Source organism: Balaenoptera physalus (assembly GCF_965194825.1).
Source record: "Balaenoptera physalus genome assembly, chromosome: 2".
In the NCBI taxonomy this organism is placed as follows: domain Eukaryota; kingdom Metazoa; phylum Chordata; class Mammalia; order Artiodactyla; family Balaenopteridae; genus Balaenoptera; species Balaenoptera physalus.
The window spans coordinates 112862556-112880280 of record NC_138883.1 but is presented as its reverse complement, the minus strand read 5'-3'; the positions used below and the strand labels follow the sequence as shown (position 1 = coordinate 112880280).

Below are 17725 nucleotides of genomic sequence, written 5' to 3'. Positions count from 1 at the left end.
TTTGCTAGTATTTTGTTTATAGTATTTCCATTTAATATGTTCATGAGGGATTCTGGTCTGTTATTTTCTTTCTCATACTTTCTCATACTTGACTGATTTTATTTCAAGGTTATACTAACCTCATATGAGTTGAGGAGCATTGCTTCTTTGGATAGTCTTTGTTTGTGTGAAATTAGAATCATTTGTTCCATGAAAATCTGCTAGGAATTGCCTGAAAACCCGCAAGGCTTGATTTTTTTTTAAGCCACTGATTCAATTTCTTTAATACTGTTGGGAACTCAAGCTTTCTTGTTACAGCTTTGATAAGTTATATGTTTCTAGAAATGTTTCCCTTTCTAATAAGTTTTTTAATTCATTGATGTAATATTCTTTATGGCATGCTCATCTTATCTTTTTAATCTCTTCTGTATTTTCAGCTTTCTTCTGTTCTCCATTCCTATTATTGCTTGTTTATGCATGCTACCTACTACCCTCTTATTTAATGAATCTTACCAAAAGTTTGTCTGTTTTGTCTGGCCTTGGCTTGTTGATCATCTCTATTGTATATTCGTTTCATTTCATTAATTTTTTGCTCTTATCTTTATATCTTTTCTTAAACTTTCCTTGTGTTTATTCTACTGGGGTTATTTTTCCTCTTAGAGCGAAAGCTAGCTCATTAATTTTCAGCCTTTTTTCTTTTTTAATGTAAGCATCTAAAGCTATAAATTTCCCTGTAATTACCATTTTTGCTGCATCCACCAGTTTTGATATGTACAATTTTCATCACATATCATATAGTTGTTTCTATACAACTTTCAATTTCTATTATGATATCTTACTTGACTCCTAAATTATATAGAAATGTACTTTCTGGGACTTCCCTGGTGGCGCAGTGGTTAAGAATCCGCCTGCCAACGCAGGGCATCCGGGTTCGATCCCTGGTCCGGGAAGATCCCACATGCTGCGGGGCAACTAAGCCTGGGTGCCACAACTCCTGAAGCCCGCGGGCTCTAGGGCCCGCGTGCCACAACTACTGAAGCCCGCACACCTAGAGCCCATGCTCCGCAACAAGAGAAGCCACTGCAATGAGAAGCCCGCACGCCGCAATGAAGAGTAGCTCCCGCTCGCCGCAACTAGAGAAAGCCCGCGCGTAGCAATGAAGACCCAGTGCAGCCAAAAATTAATTAATTAATTAATTAATTAATTTTTAAAAAAGAAATGTACTTTCTAATCTTCAAAACTCAGGAGGGGATGTCATTTATCTTTCTGTTAAAGACTTAATTTAATTGCATTAGTTATAACTATGATCGTAGGTCATAAAATGTGATTTATGTGAATCAGATTCTTTGGAATTTGTTGAAACTGGCTATAAGGCCTTTTATATGGTCAATTTTTGGAAGTGTTCCATGTGCACTTGGAAAGAATGTCTATTCCTTGATTGTTGGATATAGAGTGATTTATAAATATCCACTAAATCAAGCTGGTTAATTGTGTTATTCAAATCTTTTTTGACCCATTAATAATTGAGATCATTGTATTGAAATCTCCCACTATGTTAGTGGGTTATCAATTTCTTTTTTTTTTAATATTTATTTATTTATTTAGTTTTGGCTGCATTGGGTCTTTTTTTTTTTTTTTTTTTTTGGTTGAACCAGGTCTTAGTTGTGGCCAGTGGGCTCCTTAGTTGTGGGAGGCAGGCTCCTTAGTTGCAGCACGTGGGCTCCTTAGCTGTGTCATGCAAACTCTTAGTTGCAGCATGCATGTGGGATCTAGTTCCCTGAGCAGGGATCAAACCCGGGCCCCCTGCGTTGGGAGTGCGGAGTCTTAACCGCACTTAACCACTGAACCACCAGGGGAGTCCTTGCATTGGGTCTTAGTCGCAGCACGCGGGATCTTTTCTTTTCATTGCAGCACGTGGGCTCTTCATTGAGGTGTGTGGGCTTCTCTCTAGTTGTGGGCGCGGGCTCCAGGGCGTGTGGGCTCAGTAGTTGCGGTGCGTGGGCTCTCTAGTTGTGACGCATGGGCTCAGTAGTTGTGGCACGCATGCTCCAGAACACGTGGGCTCTTTAGTTGTGATGCGCGGGCTCCAGAGTGTGTGGGCTCTGTAGTTGTGGCATGCAGCCTCTCTAGTTGTGGCGTGTGGGGTCAGTAGTTGTGGTGCACAGGCTCCAGAGTGTGTGGGCTCAGTAGTTGCAGCACGCAGGCTTAGTCACCCCGTGGCATGTGGGATCTTAGTTCCCCAACCAGGGATCGAACCTGCATCCCATGCATTGGAAGGCGGATTCTTAACCACTGGACCACCAGGGAAGTCCCAGATTAGTCAATTTCTATCCATAGTTCTACACATTTCATTTTATGTATTTGGATACTATTTTAGTAGGTACCCACAACTTTTGTACTATTATATCTGGTGGATCAAACCTTTTATCATGAAAATGATGAAAGGCCCTAATAATACATTTTGCCTTATAGTCTATTTTGTCTAATACCACTATATTGCACCAGCTTTCTTTTAATTAGCATTTTACTTTTGTTCATCATTTTACTTTCATCTTTTCTGTGTCCTTTTATTTTAGGTTTGTCTAGTTTTTAGGGGTTTTTCTTAATCTAGGTCTGAGAATCTGTCTTTTGTTTATCCCATTTATACTTACTGTGATTACTGATAATATTTCTACGTCTTAATTTTTATTTTCTATTTGTTCTCTTTTCTAAACTTCTTTCAACTTTTTTTTTTCTAAACTGACTTTTTGTTTTAGTTTTCTTACTCTATTTTCTGCTCTACTGGTGTGGAAGTTATACTTTCTGTGTTTTTAGTAATTACCCTTGAAATTTTACCAGGCACATTTAACAAAGTCTAAAGTCAACAGTACTTGAACCTTCTCAAGAAAAACTCAGAGCACTCTACCTCCTCTCACCAGCCTCACTCTCCTTCCCCCACCTATAAATTATTATTGTCCAGTATTTGTGCCTGTCGTTTTTCAACCCCACAAATTACATGCCATCACCATCTTTCATTAGTTGTTTTTTGCAGACACTGTGTTTGGAATTATCTACATATTTACTGATTTCTTTGCTCACCATTTCTTCTTGCATTCCAGACCTTCCTTCTGGGCTCATTTTCCTTCTTCCTGAAGTGCATCTTCTAGAATTTGTTTTAGTGAAGGTCTGTTAGTGGTAAAATCTCTGTTTTTTTTTTTCTAAAAATGTCCCTATTTCACCTTCATGTTTCTATCTTACACTTATTCTTGAAAGATAGTTTTGCTGGGTACACAATTCTGGGTTAACAGTTATTTTCTCTTAGTACTTTGAAGATATTTTTCTATCTTTTAGATTCACTGTTGTGGGGACTATATTCAATATCCTGTGATAAACCATAATGGAAAAAATATATAAAAAAAGAATGTATAGATTCACTGTTGCTGTCACTGTCCAATTGTTTCTCTGTAGACAATCTTTCTTTTCTCTCTAGCTGCTATTAACATGTTTGCCTTTAGTGCTCTGTGGTTTCCCTACAATATGTCCAGGTGTATGTCTTTTTTAACCTGTTTGATGCATGTTCTGTTTCTCCTATCCATGGGTTGGTGTCTTTTATCAGATCTGGAAATTTTTAGCTGTTAGCTTTTCAAATATTGCTTCTCCTTTATTCTCTCTATTCTCTGCTTCTGGGAGTCTGAATGGATATTTTTTAGACCTCATTCCATCTTCCCTTCTCTTAACCTCTCAGTCATATTTCTCATCTCCTTGACTCCCTGTGCCTCATTCTGGGTAGTTTTCTCAGATCTATCTCCTGTTCACTAATTCCCTATCCAGTTGTGTTTAATCTGTTGTTTAGCCTGTCCATTGAGTTTTTTTTAATAAATTTATTTATTTTATTTATTTATTTTTCTGTGTTGGGTCTTCATTGCTGCCCGCGGGCTTTCTCTAGTTGAAGCAAGTGGGGGCTACTCTTTTTTTTTTTTTTTTTTTTTTGGCTGTGTTGAGTCTTCATTGCTGCGTGCGGCCTTTCTCTAGTTGTGGCAAACGGGGGCTACTCTTCATTGTGGTGCGTGGGCTTCTCATTGCAGAGGCTTCTCTTTGTTTCAGAGCATGGGCTCTAGGTGTGCAGGCTTCAGTAGTTGTGGCATGTGGGCTCAGTAGTTGTGGCACACGGGCTCTAGAGTGCAGGCTCAGTAGTTGTGGTGCACGGGCTTAGTTGCTCCGCAGCGTGTGGGATCTTCCCAGACCAGGGCTCGAACCCGTGTCCCCTGCATTGGCAGGCGGATTCTTAACCATTGCACCACCAGGGAAGTCCCCATCCCCATTGAGTCTTTAATCTCAAGGGTTAAATTGTTAAGTTCTATTTGCTTCCTTTTCAGATGTGTCTGGTCATTTACAGTTGTCTCTTTGCCTTGCTTATTTTTTTTTTTAATAAATTTATTTATTTATTTATATTTATTTTTGGCTGTGTTGGGTCTTTGTTTCTGTGCGAGGGCTTTCTCTAGTTGCGGCAAGTGGGGCCACTCTTCATCGCGGTGCGCGGGCCTTTCACTGTCGTGGCCTCTCTTGTGGCGGGGCACAGGCTCTAGACACGCAGGCTCAGTAGTTGTGGCTCACGGGCCTAGCTGCTCTGCGGCACGTGGGATCTTCCCAGACCAGGGCTCAAACCCATGTCCCCTGCATTGGCAGGCAGATTCTCAACCACTGCGCCACCAGGGAAGCCCACCTTGCTTATTTTTTAAAAATAACAGCTCTATTGAGATATAATTTGCAAATAATAAGATTCACCCTTTGAAAGTGTACAATTCATTGGTTTTTAGCATATTCACAGAAGTTGTGAAACAATTATCATGAATTCTAGAACAATTCTGTCACCCTCAAAAGAAACTCTATACTCGTTAGCAGTCACTACAAATTCCCTTCTACCTCTGTCTCCCAAAAACCACTAATCTATTTTCTGTCTCTATGGATTTGCCTATTCTGGACAATTCATAAGAATGGAGTCATACAATATATGGCCTTCTGTAACTGGCTTCTTTCATCTAGCAAAATATTTCCAAGATTCATCCATATTGTAGGAAATATCAGTACTTTGTTCCTTCTTATGGCTGAATAAAATTCCATTGTATGGGTCTACCATATTTTATTTATTTATTTACCAGTTGATGGACATTTGGGTTGTTCTTACTTTGGGGCTATTATGAATAATGCTGCCACGAACATTCATGTACTAGTTGTTTTTTTTTTTTAATTTAATTTAATTAATTTATTTTTTATACAGCAGTTTCTTATTCGTTATCTATTTTGTACATATTACTGTATACATGTCAATCCCAATCTCCCAATTCATCACACCACCACCCCACCCCGCTGCCACTTTCCCCCCTTGGTGTCCATATGTTTGTCCTCTACACCTGTGTCTCTATTTCTGCCTTGCAAACCGGTTCATGTGTACCATTTTTCTAGATTCCACATATATGCATTAATATATGATATTTGTTTTTCTCTTTCTGACTTACTTCATTCTGTATGACAGTCTCTAGGTCCATCCACGTCTCTACAAATGACCCAATTTCGTTCCTTTTTATGGCTGAGTAATGTTCCATTGTATATATGTGCCACATCTTCTTTATCCATTCATCTGTAGATGGATACTTTGGTTGCTTCCATGACCTGGCTACTGTAAATAGTCATGTACTTTTTTGTGTGTGGATGTATATTTTCTTTTCTCTTGGTCATATACCTGTATATCTAGGTTATGTGATAACTCAGTATTTAACAGTTTGAGGAATTGGCAGAAGGTTTTCCAAAGGGGATGCACCATTTTACAATCCCACTAGCAATGTATAAGGGTTCCAATTTCTCCACATCTTCCCCAACACTTGTTATTGTTTGTCTTTTTTGATCCCTTGCTTATTCCTGTGATCCCATCTTTTATTTCTTTAAACATTTCCTATCTAGTTATTTTACATCTTCTTCTATCTGATAATTGCAATAACTAGAAACCATAGGGATCTAAATGTGTTATATTTTGTCTTCTCTTCATGGTAGCTCATTTCCTTCTGTATTTGATGATATATTTCTGTGAAAATATAAGGTAGGGTTTTTCTTGTGCTCATTGCTATATCCCCATCATCTAGAACAGTGACTGATATGTAACAGGTGCTCAACAAATTGTTGTTGAATGAACAAATGAGTCCTAAGGACCTAAGCAGGAAAGGAAACCCCAGAGAAGATGTGCATTTGCTTCTGCTTAGTGCCAAGATGCCTATAAACCTGTGGCTATTTAGCCTCTATCAGTCACAGTCTCCTTGGGGAATACAGAAGCCATACACTCTATGTATTCCAAGTGTATCCACCTGTGTCCAATCAGGAAACAAACCACACAGTGATTTAAACAGGGGATGTTTAACATAAACAATTATTAAGCTATAATAAAAGAATAACTATAAGATATAAAAAGAACTATAGTGCTGAGAGAAAGTACCCAAGGAAGGACAAACTTTGAAGGGGAGGGGTCTCCCTCCCCAAAGGTGGGGTGCACACCTCACTGGAGAAAATGTGGTTGCAGACCACTGTATGGCAGAGAAGTTCGCAAGGTGGCCTGGGCCAGAGCCTGTCCTCAGTGTCTGGAAAGACAGGAAGCAACCCACTGGAGCACAGGTGAGCTGTGCCCAGGGGGCAGGTGGTCAGGCGTGCAGGTGCACAGAGGGAATCTGGCATCACTGCAAGAGGGAGGCCTGGAATCCACCGTCTCTGAGCACCATGGGAGGTGATCACCAGGCCAAGCAGGGGCTGTGAGGTCACTGAGAGACTGTGTGATCTGGGTGTGTGGCTGGGACAGACCACCACCGGAACTGCTCCTGCCCATACCACTCTCCAAAGGTACAGCGCCAGGACCAGCAGGAGAAACGCTTCCTCCCCCAGTGTCTTTCCAGTGCCGTCTACCGAAAAAACTTAGCATCAGTAAGCTCATAGTAAGAAGGTATGTTTAAAGGAATTTTGCCCATAATCACAGAACAGGTATTGAAAAGTGAATTTGGAACAAGAGGCAATAAATTGATAGTTGGCATGCCAAGCATCTCAGTTTCGGCTCCAGGGAAATAGAGGTCTATACAACCTTTGGAAGTGTTGGCGGAGCAAAGGTAAGGGAACCTTCAACTGCAGCTTCAGTCTGTAGCACCCACGTGGGTGATTCTCAGGTTTGCCCCGAGGCCACTCTAATCTCAAGAGCCTCTGGGAAGCGCCCACCCACCCTCTCAGGCAGCAGCCCGTTGTAGGTGATCCTCAAGAAGCACACCCAGAAGCTACTGTGAACTCCTGTCTCCTTGTGAGTCTGCAACCCCTCTGGAGAACCGTGCCCTCTCCCTTTCACCCCTTTCACCCGCCTTCCGAATCTCTCCCAACAGCCTCTCGTTTGCAGCCTCTACTGGAACCCCATGGGGCAGAGGATTCTGGGAAATGTAGTTTCTGCTTCTCCTCAGCGATAGAGCGGAGACCTCAGAAGGGGAGCCAGTGACAGTACACAATCCTTTAGAGACCTGAGCTAAGGTGGAGTCCTGAGGCAGATCCCCTACGTTGCCACTGGCCCAAGGGCAGGCTTCCCAGGAGTACCTAAAATGGGCATTTGCCCTCAGGGCCGCCCAACCTTTTCTTTGCTTTCCAGTCAGTGCTTCTTCATCCAGTCTCAGGTCCGTGATTTTTGTTTGTTTGTTTAATTTTAGCGGTGAGGAAGCTTGGTGATTTCCCCTACTATCTGCATACCCAGCAATGCATTAAAATTATTTTTTTCCAGGACCCAGTTGTTTTACAGGGAGGGAGCCCTTCTGGGAATCTAGTCCATCACACCACCAAGTGCAGAAGATCCAGGCTACTTTTTAAAAGAATGATTCCAACTCAGCAAGGCTCTAAAGTCAGTGGAATAATTTTAATGCCACTGCTCACAACGGAAAAAAACATAAGAAATAAGTGATTCAAATTTGTGGCTGTATCACAGAGGCCTGTGGGGATCTGATGAGAGCTAGAGGTTCCGCAAGATATACATATATCCTCAAAACATGTTGCATACAATTCCAGGTGGTCCGAAGTCCCCTGACGCCCATCTGTGGACCCTGTCCACGGAAAGTAAAAGCTTGACAAAAGAGAAATCAGGTCACGTACAAAATGTCAGTCCAGCTTTTATAAAGAGCCCAAAGCAGTTGGTATTTTTCTCACAATGCTTTTCTAAACATTAATAAAAGCATTTCTAATTAAATGTTCACTGTTTACTGTTTCTAGCATGTTAGTTTTAAATCATATTAAAGACATAGTAAAGTTTTTCGTGTTTCATAAAAAAATTTGCAGTGGAAGCGGCCCCTTGTGTAATTAATGTCTACAATGACTCCATGCCTGTTTCATAAGGACTGAGCATGGCTTTACTAACAAGTTATTATAAGGGTTTGTTTGTAATAACTTTACTTGTAAGACATTTTCATCATTTAATTTATGTCAAATCAGGAACAAACTCCCAACTCAAACAATGTTCTTATGGGGAAAACACAGTTTTATGCAATGGTCAATTCAAGAATGCCCTGGGGAAAAAACTAGATTGTCTTGTTTCGGGTATTTTAGCCTTGTCCTCCACCCCACCCCAAACCCGGCTACCTTACATGTTTCCCCAGGGAAGGGACTGCAGAGCAGGAAGACCTGGGAGTCCATCCTGGCTTCTGCTGGGTAACCTTGGCCTCACATCTCCAAGTTTCTGTTTAATCATCTGTCAAGGAGCAATGACAATACCACGGAGTGGGTGGGCAAGGACAGTAAGGTTACGAGAAATATTGGTTCCATGTGTGCTATCCTGGTGCAGCTCAACAAATGCTTATTGACTGACGAGGTAACTGGGAACTGGCTCTGGCTAGTTGTTCAACTAGGAAAAGGGATCCCGCTTTGCCTGCTGGGTCTATTCAGAGTTATGACTTGCCCGTTGTTCGATGGGGGATCCTGTAGCCAAACAAATGAATAGTTAAAGTCAGGCAATGAGGGCTTTTGGCTTTGGGTGGAAACTTAATTCCCAGATAATACATACATTATGTATCGACTGCCTATACCTGCCTCTGCGCTTGGCACTCAGGCCAGAGCCCCGCACAGGAAGATCGTGGAAAGGCAGGGGAGGATGAGACAGGATGGTGGTGAATGACCCAGTTTAGAACTCCCCTCTCACGTCGCAGGGGTGAGGAATCTCCAAGCCATGGGAGTGAAATGTACAACTTGATTTGTCATCAGGGTGATACTGCCATGGTTACCTCTGCTGTCATCCAGAAGGTAATCTTTTTTGCAAGGCAGAGCATCTGAAGTTTTTAAGATTAAAGATCACTTGAAATGGTATTGCTACTTTGGAAAATAGTTTGCAGTTTCTTATAAAGTTAAATGTATAGTTACCATAGAAGCCAGCAATCCCATTCCTAGGTGTTTACCTAAGAGAAATAAGACATCTGTCCACACAAAGACTTGTACATGAATGTTCCTAGCAACTTTATCAAACTGGGAACAACTCAGATATCCTTCAAATGGATTAACAAACTGTGGTACATCCAGACAATAGAATTCTACTCGGTAATAAAAAGAACTGAACTCTTGAAATGTACAAAAATACGAATGAATCTCAAAAGCATCATACTAAGTGGAAAAATCCAGATGGAAAAAGCTAGATGATTCCATTTATATGAAATTTAAGAAAAGACAAAACTATAATGACATAAAGAAAATCAGTGGTTGTCAAGGGTTGGCGATGGTAGAAGGGAGGGACTGCAAAGGGACATGAGGGAATTTTTGGAAGTGATGGAATTATTCTGTATCATGACTGTGGTGGTGGTTACATGAGAATATACATTTGTCAAGATTCATTGACTTATACTTAAAATTAAATAATTTTATTGTGTGTAAGTTATACCGCGATAGAGCTATTTTTTTTTAAACCGTGACGTAAAGCTATCATGTTTATCTCTCAATTAAACCTGAAACCAGCAAAGTTTACTTAAGTTTGACCTTAGACTTATTTTCCAGGCAGGTCAGTGGGCCTCAGAAAAATTCCTCAGGACTCACTTCTGAGCTGGTGGTGGGAAAGGCTGATACAGGCTTCTAAAGCCAGAAGTTACGTGATGTTTTCTGCTTTGGGAGCCCATTGGTTCAAAGCCCAGAAAGGAATTCAGGGGCACCCTTACAATGTGGAGCAGGATACAGACTACCTGGTGGGATTCAAGGGGATCCAGAAAGTTCTCCTTCAGATGGCCCCCACGTTGGTGCTGAACTTCTGGTGCTTCCTCTGGATTGAGCATTGCCTTTCCCGAGCTTCCTACCCAGGAAAACACATTCTTGCCACCAGGACAATGACCATGAGTTTTCAGGCTTCTACCACCTTCTTAGAGCTTCCCAATAACCTTGGAAGGGGGCTGTTATGATCATCCTGATCTTGGGTGGCCGTGTGGTGGCTGCAGTGTGTGGCAGCTTGAAGCGAGACCTCAGTTCCCTGGCCAGGGATTGAACCCATGCCGTAGCGGTGAAAGCACTGAATCCTAACCATTAGACCACCAGGGGTTAGTGGCTAGGAGCAGGACCCTGGCTCTTGTCTGCTTTGAAGAAAGAATTCATCAAAGAGATGAAAAGTAGCGAGGCAAGTAAAGTGTTTATTAGGAGAGAAGATATGTTCAGAGAAAGCATGGGTGGGCTGAGATAGAGAGAGAGAACCACGCTTTTGGGGTGGTTTAAACCACTTATATGGGGGCAGTTCTTCCAGGTTTCCTCTGGCCAGTCCTCTTGCTTTGTCTGTCTTTGAGTCCATGTTTGGTCTGGCTCAGGGCCCTCCCCTCTGTGCGAGGGCATCTTTTACCCAAGGTGGATTCCAGCACGAGGGTCTCTAGGAGGTTAGCAGAACATATTATACTCTAGTGCCCCCTCCCCTGAGGATCTTGTCTGTCCATGTGTAGCTTGAGGGGGTCTCCTTGACCTCAAGAATGAGAAATATGTGATCTCCTTATCTTTTATCTAAGCAGGGCTTAGCCCCTATTTGTTTTTGTCATTCCCATTATCTTGAAGTGTCCACAGGAGACAAAGTCCAGTTGCTTATCATGTTCCTGTTATTAACTTTATTTTCAAAGTGTAAACAGGAGGCTAGTTGTAAATGTCTAACCTGGGGCCCATCTATCTCCTACCTCAATCCCATTTTACAGGTAAAGAAACCAAGAGCAGAGAGCTTGGGTGGCTTTTCCCAGAGCACACAGCCCTGAGTCAACCTCAGTGGGGCCAGATCCTATCTAAGCCTTATCTTTTTAAAGCCCTCACTTTCTGCAGCATGGCTGTCCACTCACATGAATGACTTTTCTACTTTTTAAAGATCAGGCCTATGAAGATGCCCCTGGGAAAAGCCTAGATTTTCTAACACTAACAGCTCTGGGTCTCTTGAATAGATGATTAATTTCAAAGTCCAGTCACACAGAGTTCAGGCTTAACAATTCTTAAATAGTTTTTAAAAGCAGATTATTACTCCTTGCTCGCCATGGCCATGGAGAAACCTCCCTCAAGTCTGCATGGCCTGTCTGGTCAAGCAGCTTGTGTGGTGGTTTCTGAAGAGTACAGGCCCCAGAGGCAGGCTGCCCAGTTCATTGACGGCCACACCACTGACAGAACAGGCTGTGGGATCTTGGGCAGGTTACTCAGCCTCTCTGTGCCTGAGTTTCCTCATCTGTAAGCAAGGCAAAATTTATCCCCACCCCTAAGGGCTATTGTGAGAATTAAATGAGGGCAGACACATAAAGCACTGAGACCAGGGCCTAGCACATAGCAATTGTACAATAAATGTTAGCTGTTAAGAGTGAAAGAAAAGGGGGGACTTCCCTGGTGGTCTAGTGGTTAAGAATCCACCTTCCAATGCAGGGGACGCAGGTTCGATCCCTGGTCGGGGAACTAAGATGCCACATGCCGTGGGGCAACTAAGCCCGTGAGCCACAACTACTGAGCCTGTGTGCTCTAGAGCCCACGTGCCACAGCTAGAGAGCCCACATGCCGCAACTACTGAACCCACACACTCTGGAGCCTGTGTGCCACAACTAGAGAGCCCGCATGCTGCAACTAAGACCCAATGCAGCCAAATAAATTAATTAATTTTTTAATAAAAGTGAAAGAAAAGGACCCTGAATTCCTTTCTGGGCTTTGAACCCATGGACTCCCAAAGCAGGAAACACCACATAAGTTCTGATTTTAGAAGCTCACATCAGCCTTTTCCACCACAGGCTCAGGAGCAGGTGCTTAGAAATTCATTTGAAGCAGTAATTTTGAGGCCCACTGACCTTTCTTAAAAAAATGAGTCTAAGATTAAACTTAAGTAAACTTCACTAATGTTCACATAAGAGCTAGGGATGTGGCATCGGGGCAGCGGCAGGCCCTGGGACCCTGTTAGCAGCAGATGGGAAGGGGAGGGGGCTAGCTGAGAACAATTCAATGCGGGAGGCAGACTTCCAGACAAGGTTTATAACACATGTAGAAAAGAGTGATCTCTTCCATTAAGGCATGGGGAAAGAGCACAGAATCTCCTATCTTAGGGCTTTTGTTGAAGCCCAGGGTAGTGAACCGTCCCCTTCTTCCCTGGCCTATCTGGCCAGAGAGGGAGCAGCTGTGACTGTACAGCATCTGGCCTCACTGACTGGCCCAGGGTGGGCACCTGCCTCAAGCTGAGCCCATCATAATCCCCCCACGAGAACTTAGAATTGGGCCCAGAAGAGTCCAGGCTCATTCTGCTTAACTCCTGGATGAAAGCGAGGTAAACTTGGAAGCTGCCAGCTGAGGCCATTGGCTGCCAATGCTCCCTAGGACACAGGGCAAGCCAGTTTCAGAGAGAGAGAAGGATGGAACAGAAGCAGAGTGGGAGCGAGGTGGCTTTCGGGTTTCTCTAAGTCCAGGCCCTGGTTCTCATCTGTTCCCCAAGGCCCAGCTGCATTCTCGTACTTAGATTCCTTTAAAATCGCTTCTTGCCATTAACCTGGCCCCAGCTGTTTCTAGCAGTCACAACCACAAGACTCTTTTTTTTTTTTTTTAAATAAAATTATTTATTTATTTTTGGCTGCGTTGCATTTTCGTTGCTGGGCGTGGGCTTTCTCTAGTTGCAGTGAGCGGGGGCTACTCTTCGTTGCAGTGCGCGCTTCTCATTGCGGTGGCTTCTCTTGTTGTGGAGCATGGGGTCTAGAGCACGGGCTCAGTAGTTGTGGCTCGTGAGCTCTAGAGCGCAGGCTCAGTAGTTGTGGTGCATGGGCTTAGTTGCTCCGCGGCATGTGGGATCTTCCTGGGCCAGGGCTCGAACCCGTGTCCCCTGCATTGGCAGGTGGATTCTTAACCACTGCGCCACCAGGGAAGCCCCCACAAGACTCTTAATGAAAGCAATTTGAGGCAAACACCTCCTTCTGTCTCTTTCCCCCACAGTGTGGTTACCCTCCCAGCTTCCTTAAGGATGACCTCAGCCTGGACGAGGGTGTCCTACAGGCAACACCAGCTGACAGGGGAAGCCATTCTCCATGTCCTTCTATGGTCCCTCTCTCTTCCCCCAGGCCTATCCTCTCTTCCCTGGGGTCTGACCATGTGTAACCCCTGTTTCTCACAAGCAGAGGTCCCTAAATCAGGCCTTTCCTGACTGCCTTTCTCCCGGCATAACTGCCCCTTCCCTGTCCCATTTCTTCTTTGTCTGCCCTCCTTAGTCCCAGCTTCTGAGTTCAGAGGGCTGTGTGTCATGCCTCCCAGGTGGTGGCTACAGCTTAACAGGGGACTTCAAAGCCTTCCAGAGAGATGATGGATATTAGCTGAACCTATTGTAATCATTTCATAATATACGTAAATCAAACCATGATGCCGTATGCCTTAAACTTGTGCAGTGATGTATGTCAGTTATTTCTCAACAAAACTGGGGGTGGGGGAAAGCCTTCCCGGGGCAGACCGGCATGGGAAGATGTTTTGGGAAAAGAAAAGTTTTCAAAAGTTCTTACGTAAACTTGATAGAAAGATAAGGATTCGTCTCACCAGATTAGGAGTGAGGAGACTGGAGTCTAGTCCTGGCTTTGCTTCTAACTCACTGTGTGACTTCAGGCTTCAGTTTTCTCAGCAGCAGAATGGCAGAATTGAATGAGATCAAAGGCTTTTGGGAGCCTTGTAAGGAGGCCTTGGTCATTGCCTTGGAAACGGTAGGAGGGAAAGAGAGATGGCACCTGGGCCCCTGTTTCTCTTCACTCAGAGTAGCCCCGCTTGTATCTGTTTTATACACTGAGCCTCCTTCTCAGATGTTATCTTATCCCAGGTTTCCGAAGAAGCAGATCTTGAGGCAGGAGTGTATGTGCTAACACTTTATGATGGAGTGCGATGCTGGGGCAGCTGAGGTGGGAAAAAGCAGGGTGAGGGAGAGAAAAGGAGGGAGAGGGCACAGAGGACTTTGCTGAGCTGGCTGCTATACACCTCCCCTGTTGCTAAATCTTGTGGGACCTTCTTCAATGAGGCCGTATAAAGCTTAGGACAGTCCACCCAGAAAGAGGAAGAGAAAGGAATTTATCTGCCAACCCCTGTCTCTTACTGGTCAAAGGTTCACCCCATGGAGTGTCTGACACTCCTGCACTCTCAGGCCAGAAATTTGGGGGATCGGGGGGTGCCATTGGTTTGTGCTGGTGAAACAAGTGGAAGACCTGGAAGACAGGTGTAGCTGAGAGGATCTTAGGCGGGCATTAAAAAGGAGCTCATACAGCTCTAGTTGGAAAAGAGTGAGAACTTCTGCTAAAATAAAAGTTGAAACCACTGGTCTGTGTAATCCCAAAGGACCTTCCCAGCTGCAAAGTTCCTTGACGCTGTTCACTGAAATTGCAGCTGAGACCATTTGCCTTTCTGGTGGGCAGGAACCATGTCCCCAGAGAGTTGGAAGCAAGATTCCTGGAAATGTGTATCCCTCAGTGCCCAAGGGTTGGTGCCAACTTTGCTCTATCCCCCACCCCTGGCCCTGCTCCCCTCAATTTCCATGCAATTTGAGAGCTAACACAGATGGTATTTTTAAAGAGTCCTGATGGGACAGGAAAGACGGGGGGCTGATAATCCCACCAGGCTGGGGGAGTTTTCATCTTGTTCATTCCGAAAGTCCCAGCCTCCCTGCCAGCCTGGATTCCCCTGCACTCAGGAGCAGCTGTCGGCTCCAGACAGGAGGCAGATTTGATGGTATTTAAGGGATTGGAGGATTAAGTGAGCCAGAGAGGCCCCCACTGCACAGCCTCATCCTCTAATGGCTGGAAGCTCACTCCTTGGTATTATTAAATCGATGATTACATCACGGGCACTGCGTACCCCTACCTTTGGAGCCCAGCAGGCTTGCAAAGCCAGCAGAGAATGAGAGATTAGGGTCAGAGTGGGAAGCCTCAATCCTTCTTCTCTGGTGTATGCATAGATCAATCTGTAGATGGAAGATCAGACTCACCAAAATTAAATCTGGGATCCAGTCTGAGCGTTGTCTTTGGCTGACCTTGGGTACACTACTTCAGCTCAGGACATTGGCTTTCCCTGATGCAAAACAGGGACATTCCCTGCTTGCTTATGACATGGTGAGGAACAAATGAGAGAAAGCAAGCTATAAAGCATACGTGCCCTTTAGTGGGGCTGGGGTGGGCGTTGGGGGTGTGACCTGTGGGCTGCTGGAGCCCAGGATGGGACTGATGGAAAATGGTCCTGATGCAGGCACCAGCCACAGTCAAGATGGGACATGCGGGCTCTGATCAAAAGGAGAAGGAATAAACCCAATAAAAGTCTCTCAAGAGAAAAGACAGGAAAGAAAATAGAATGGAAGTAGGCATAGCTCAAACCCCTCACATCATGGAGGGAAACCTCAGGTCCAAGGACAGACTGTTGTAAATAACAAACCCACCAGTGCCAGGCTCTGTGCTAAGCACTTCACGTGCATTATTTCACTGAATCATCACAATCCCAATGCAGTAGATGCAACAAGCTTCTCCTTGTTACAGATGAGTAAACTGAGGCTGAGAGGGGTTGAGCAATTTACCCAAGTGTCACAGCTAGTTAGCAACGGTATCAGGATTGAAATCCAGGCAGTCTGCCTCGCAGATTGTTCTCCGGCTTTTTTTTTTTTTTTTAATTGAAGTATAGATGATTTACAATGTTGTGTTAGTTTCTGGTGTACAGCAAAGTGATTCAGATATATATATATAGGTATATATATATATATATATTCTTTTCCATTATGGTTTATTATAGGATGCTTATTCTTTTATATTTTATATTCTTTTCCATTATGGTTAATATAGTTCCCTGTGCTGTACAGTAGGACTGTGTTGTTTGTTCTCAGGCTTTGCCCATTGTTCTCCTTTCTCACAGGGACGCTGTCTCCCCAGGTAGCCTCTAAGGTTCGAATTGTCATCTATATTCCTGTGACTCACAAGTCTGTCTGCCCAACTCCCAAGTCTGGCCTAAGTGTCAGATCCATGGGTCCATCAGCCTTCCTGACCCCACCTCAAGCTTAATGTGTCCAAGGATGAATTCTCATTTAGCCTAAACCTGCTCCAACCCACTTCCCAAGGGGTACCTCCACCATCCACCCAGCTGCAGAAACTGGCCACTGCCTGAACTCTTCTCTCCTCACCCCTGACATCCAAGTCACAGCCTTGGTACCTCCCACACAACTTTTGATGTCATCAATTCTCTCCTTTCCACTGTCACTGTACCCAGTCCAGGACCCTCACGAGAAGAACTGGGCCCCAGTCTCTAGTCCTGCCTCCTCTCATCCACCTCCCCGACCCCCCATGCTGTGGAGGGAAGGGTCTAAAATGCAAATACGTTGGTGCCACTCCCCTGCCCTACAGCCTTGAACTGCTTCCCATTGTTCTCTGGATAAAGGCTGTCCTCCTTTGCGCTGGTTCCTTCCCCAGGTCAACTCCTGTTGCTCTTCCTCCCTGCCCTCTGCTGCTCTCACTGAACTTCTTTCTGTTCCTCCAAACATCAGGGTCTCTCTGGATGCCAAGCCCCCTGGCTGGCTGTCCCCTCTGACTGGAACACTCTTCCCCACTCCTCATGTGTTTGGTGGACTTCTGCTCAGACTTCATTGTCAGCTCAGAAGTCCAAAGTCACAGCTAGGATGTCCATCTGAAGCCAAGTCCCCCTAAACTGAGTTCATGATTAATCTCTCTATCCAAAACTTTATTCCCTTTCTCGTCCCCTCTGACCTCAATCCCGTGCTAACTGAACACTAATCAGCCAGAGTCAGATGACTAAAACTGTTGTTGTTAACATCATTAATGTACTAAAATTGCTACTATAGATATCATCATTAACATACAAACCCAGGTTGTTTCTCCAGGGCAAGATGAGCTAACAGACCCCCCAGCCATGGACCATCTGGTTGGAGAATCATAACCAGAGATATCCGGACTCCTGAAACAACAATTAACAAATATCACAAGACGATGATTAATCCCAGCCTCTTTGTTCTTCCCCTTAAAAAAAAAAACCCTAACTCAAAGACTAAGTTGGAGTGGATCTGAGGTTTGTCTCCCACTCCCTTGCTTGGCACCCTGCAATAAACGCTGTACTTTCCTTTACCAAGTGGACAAAAAAAAAATAACGTTGTCCACCATCAAGCCATCAGCCACTGCAGCTGCCCCCCATGGCGCACCCCGAGGGGAATTCAGGATGGAGAAAAACAGGATTCTGGCCGTAGATAGTTAAGATGCAGATCAAAGGTCAGTAAGCCCAGACTCTTGCATCTTCCCAT

The 17725-nt window shown here is 44.3% G+C and overlaps 1 protein-coding gene and 1 long non-coding RNA gene across 6 annotated transcripts in view; one reads left to right on the top strand and one right to left on the bottom strand.

The window, feature by feature from the left end:
- Positions 1 to 17725, top strand: part of LOC309653912 (uncharacterized protein) — a gene marked incomplete at its 5' end in the record, with an annotated part of 32807 nt that overhangs the window by 14883 nt on the left and 199 nt on the right. For 3 of the 5 annotated variants that reach the window (XR_014259626.1, XR_014259627.1, XR_014259628.1), the window contains one exon: positions 17299 to 17693. The exons of 1 other annotated variant lie outside the window; for it this stretch is intronic. Coding sequence is in view for 1 of the 4 variants with exons in the window: in XM_082448217.1 (XP_082304343.1) it covers positions 6841 to 6940 (100 nt within the window). Of the gene's footprint in view, positions 1 to 6840; positions 6941 to 17298; positions 17694 to 17725 lie in introns of all 5 variants that reach the window. One more of the 5 variants, XM_082448217.1, reaches the window with a different exon arrangement.
- On the bottom strand, positions 7864 to 17380 carry LOC309654378. Its single transcript, XR_014260204.1, has 2 exons — positions 17295 to 17380; positions 7864 to 10846 (listed from the first exon to the last, which is right to left on the bottom strand). It is a non-coding gene; the product is annotated as an uncharacterized lncRNA (long non-coding RNA).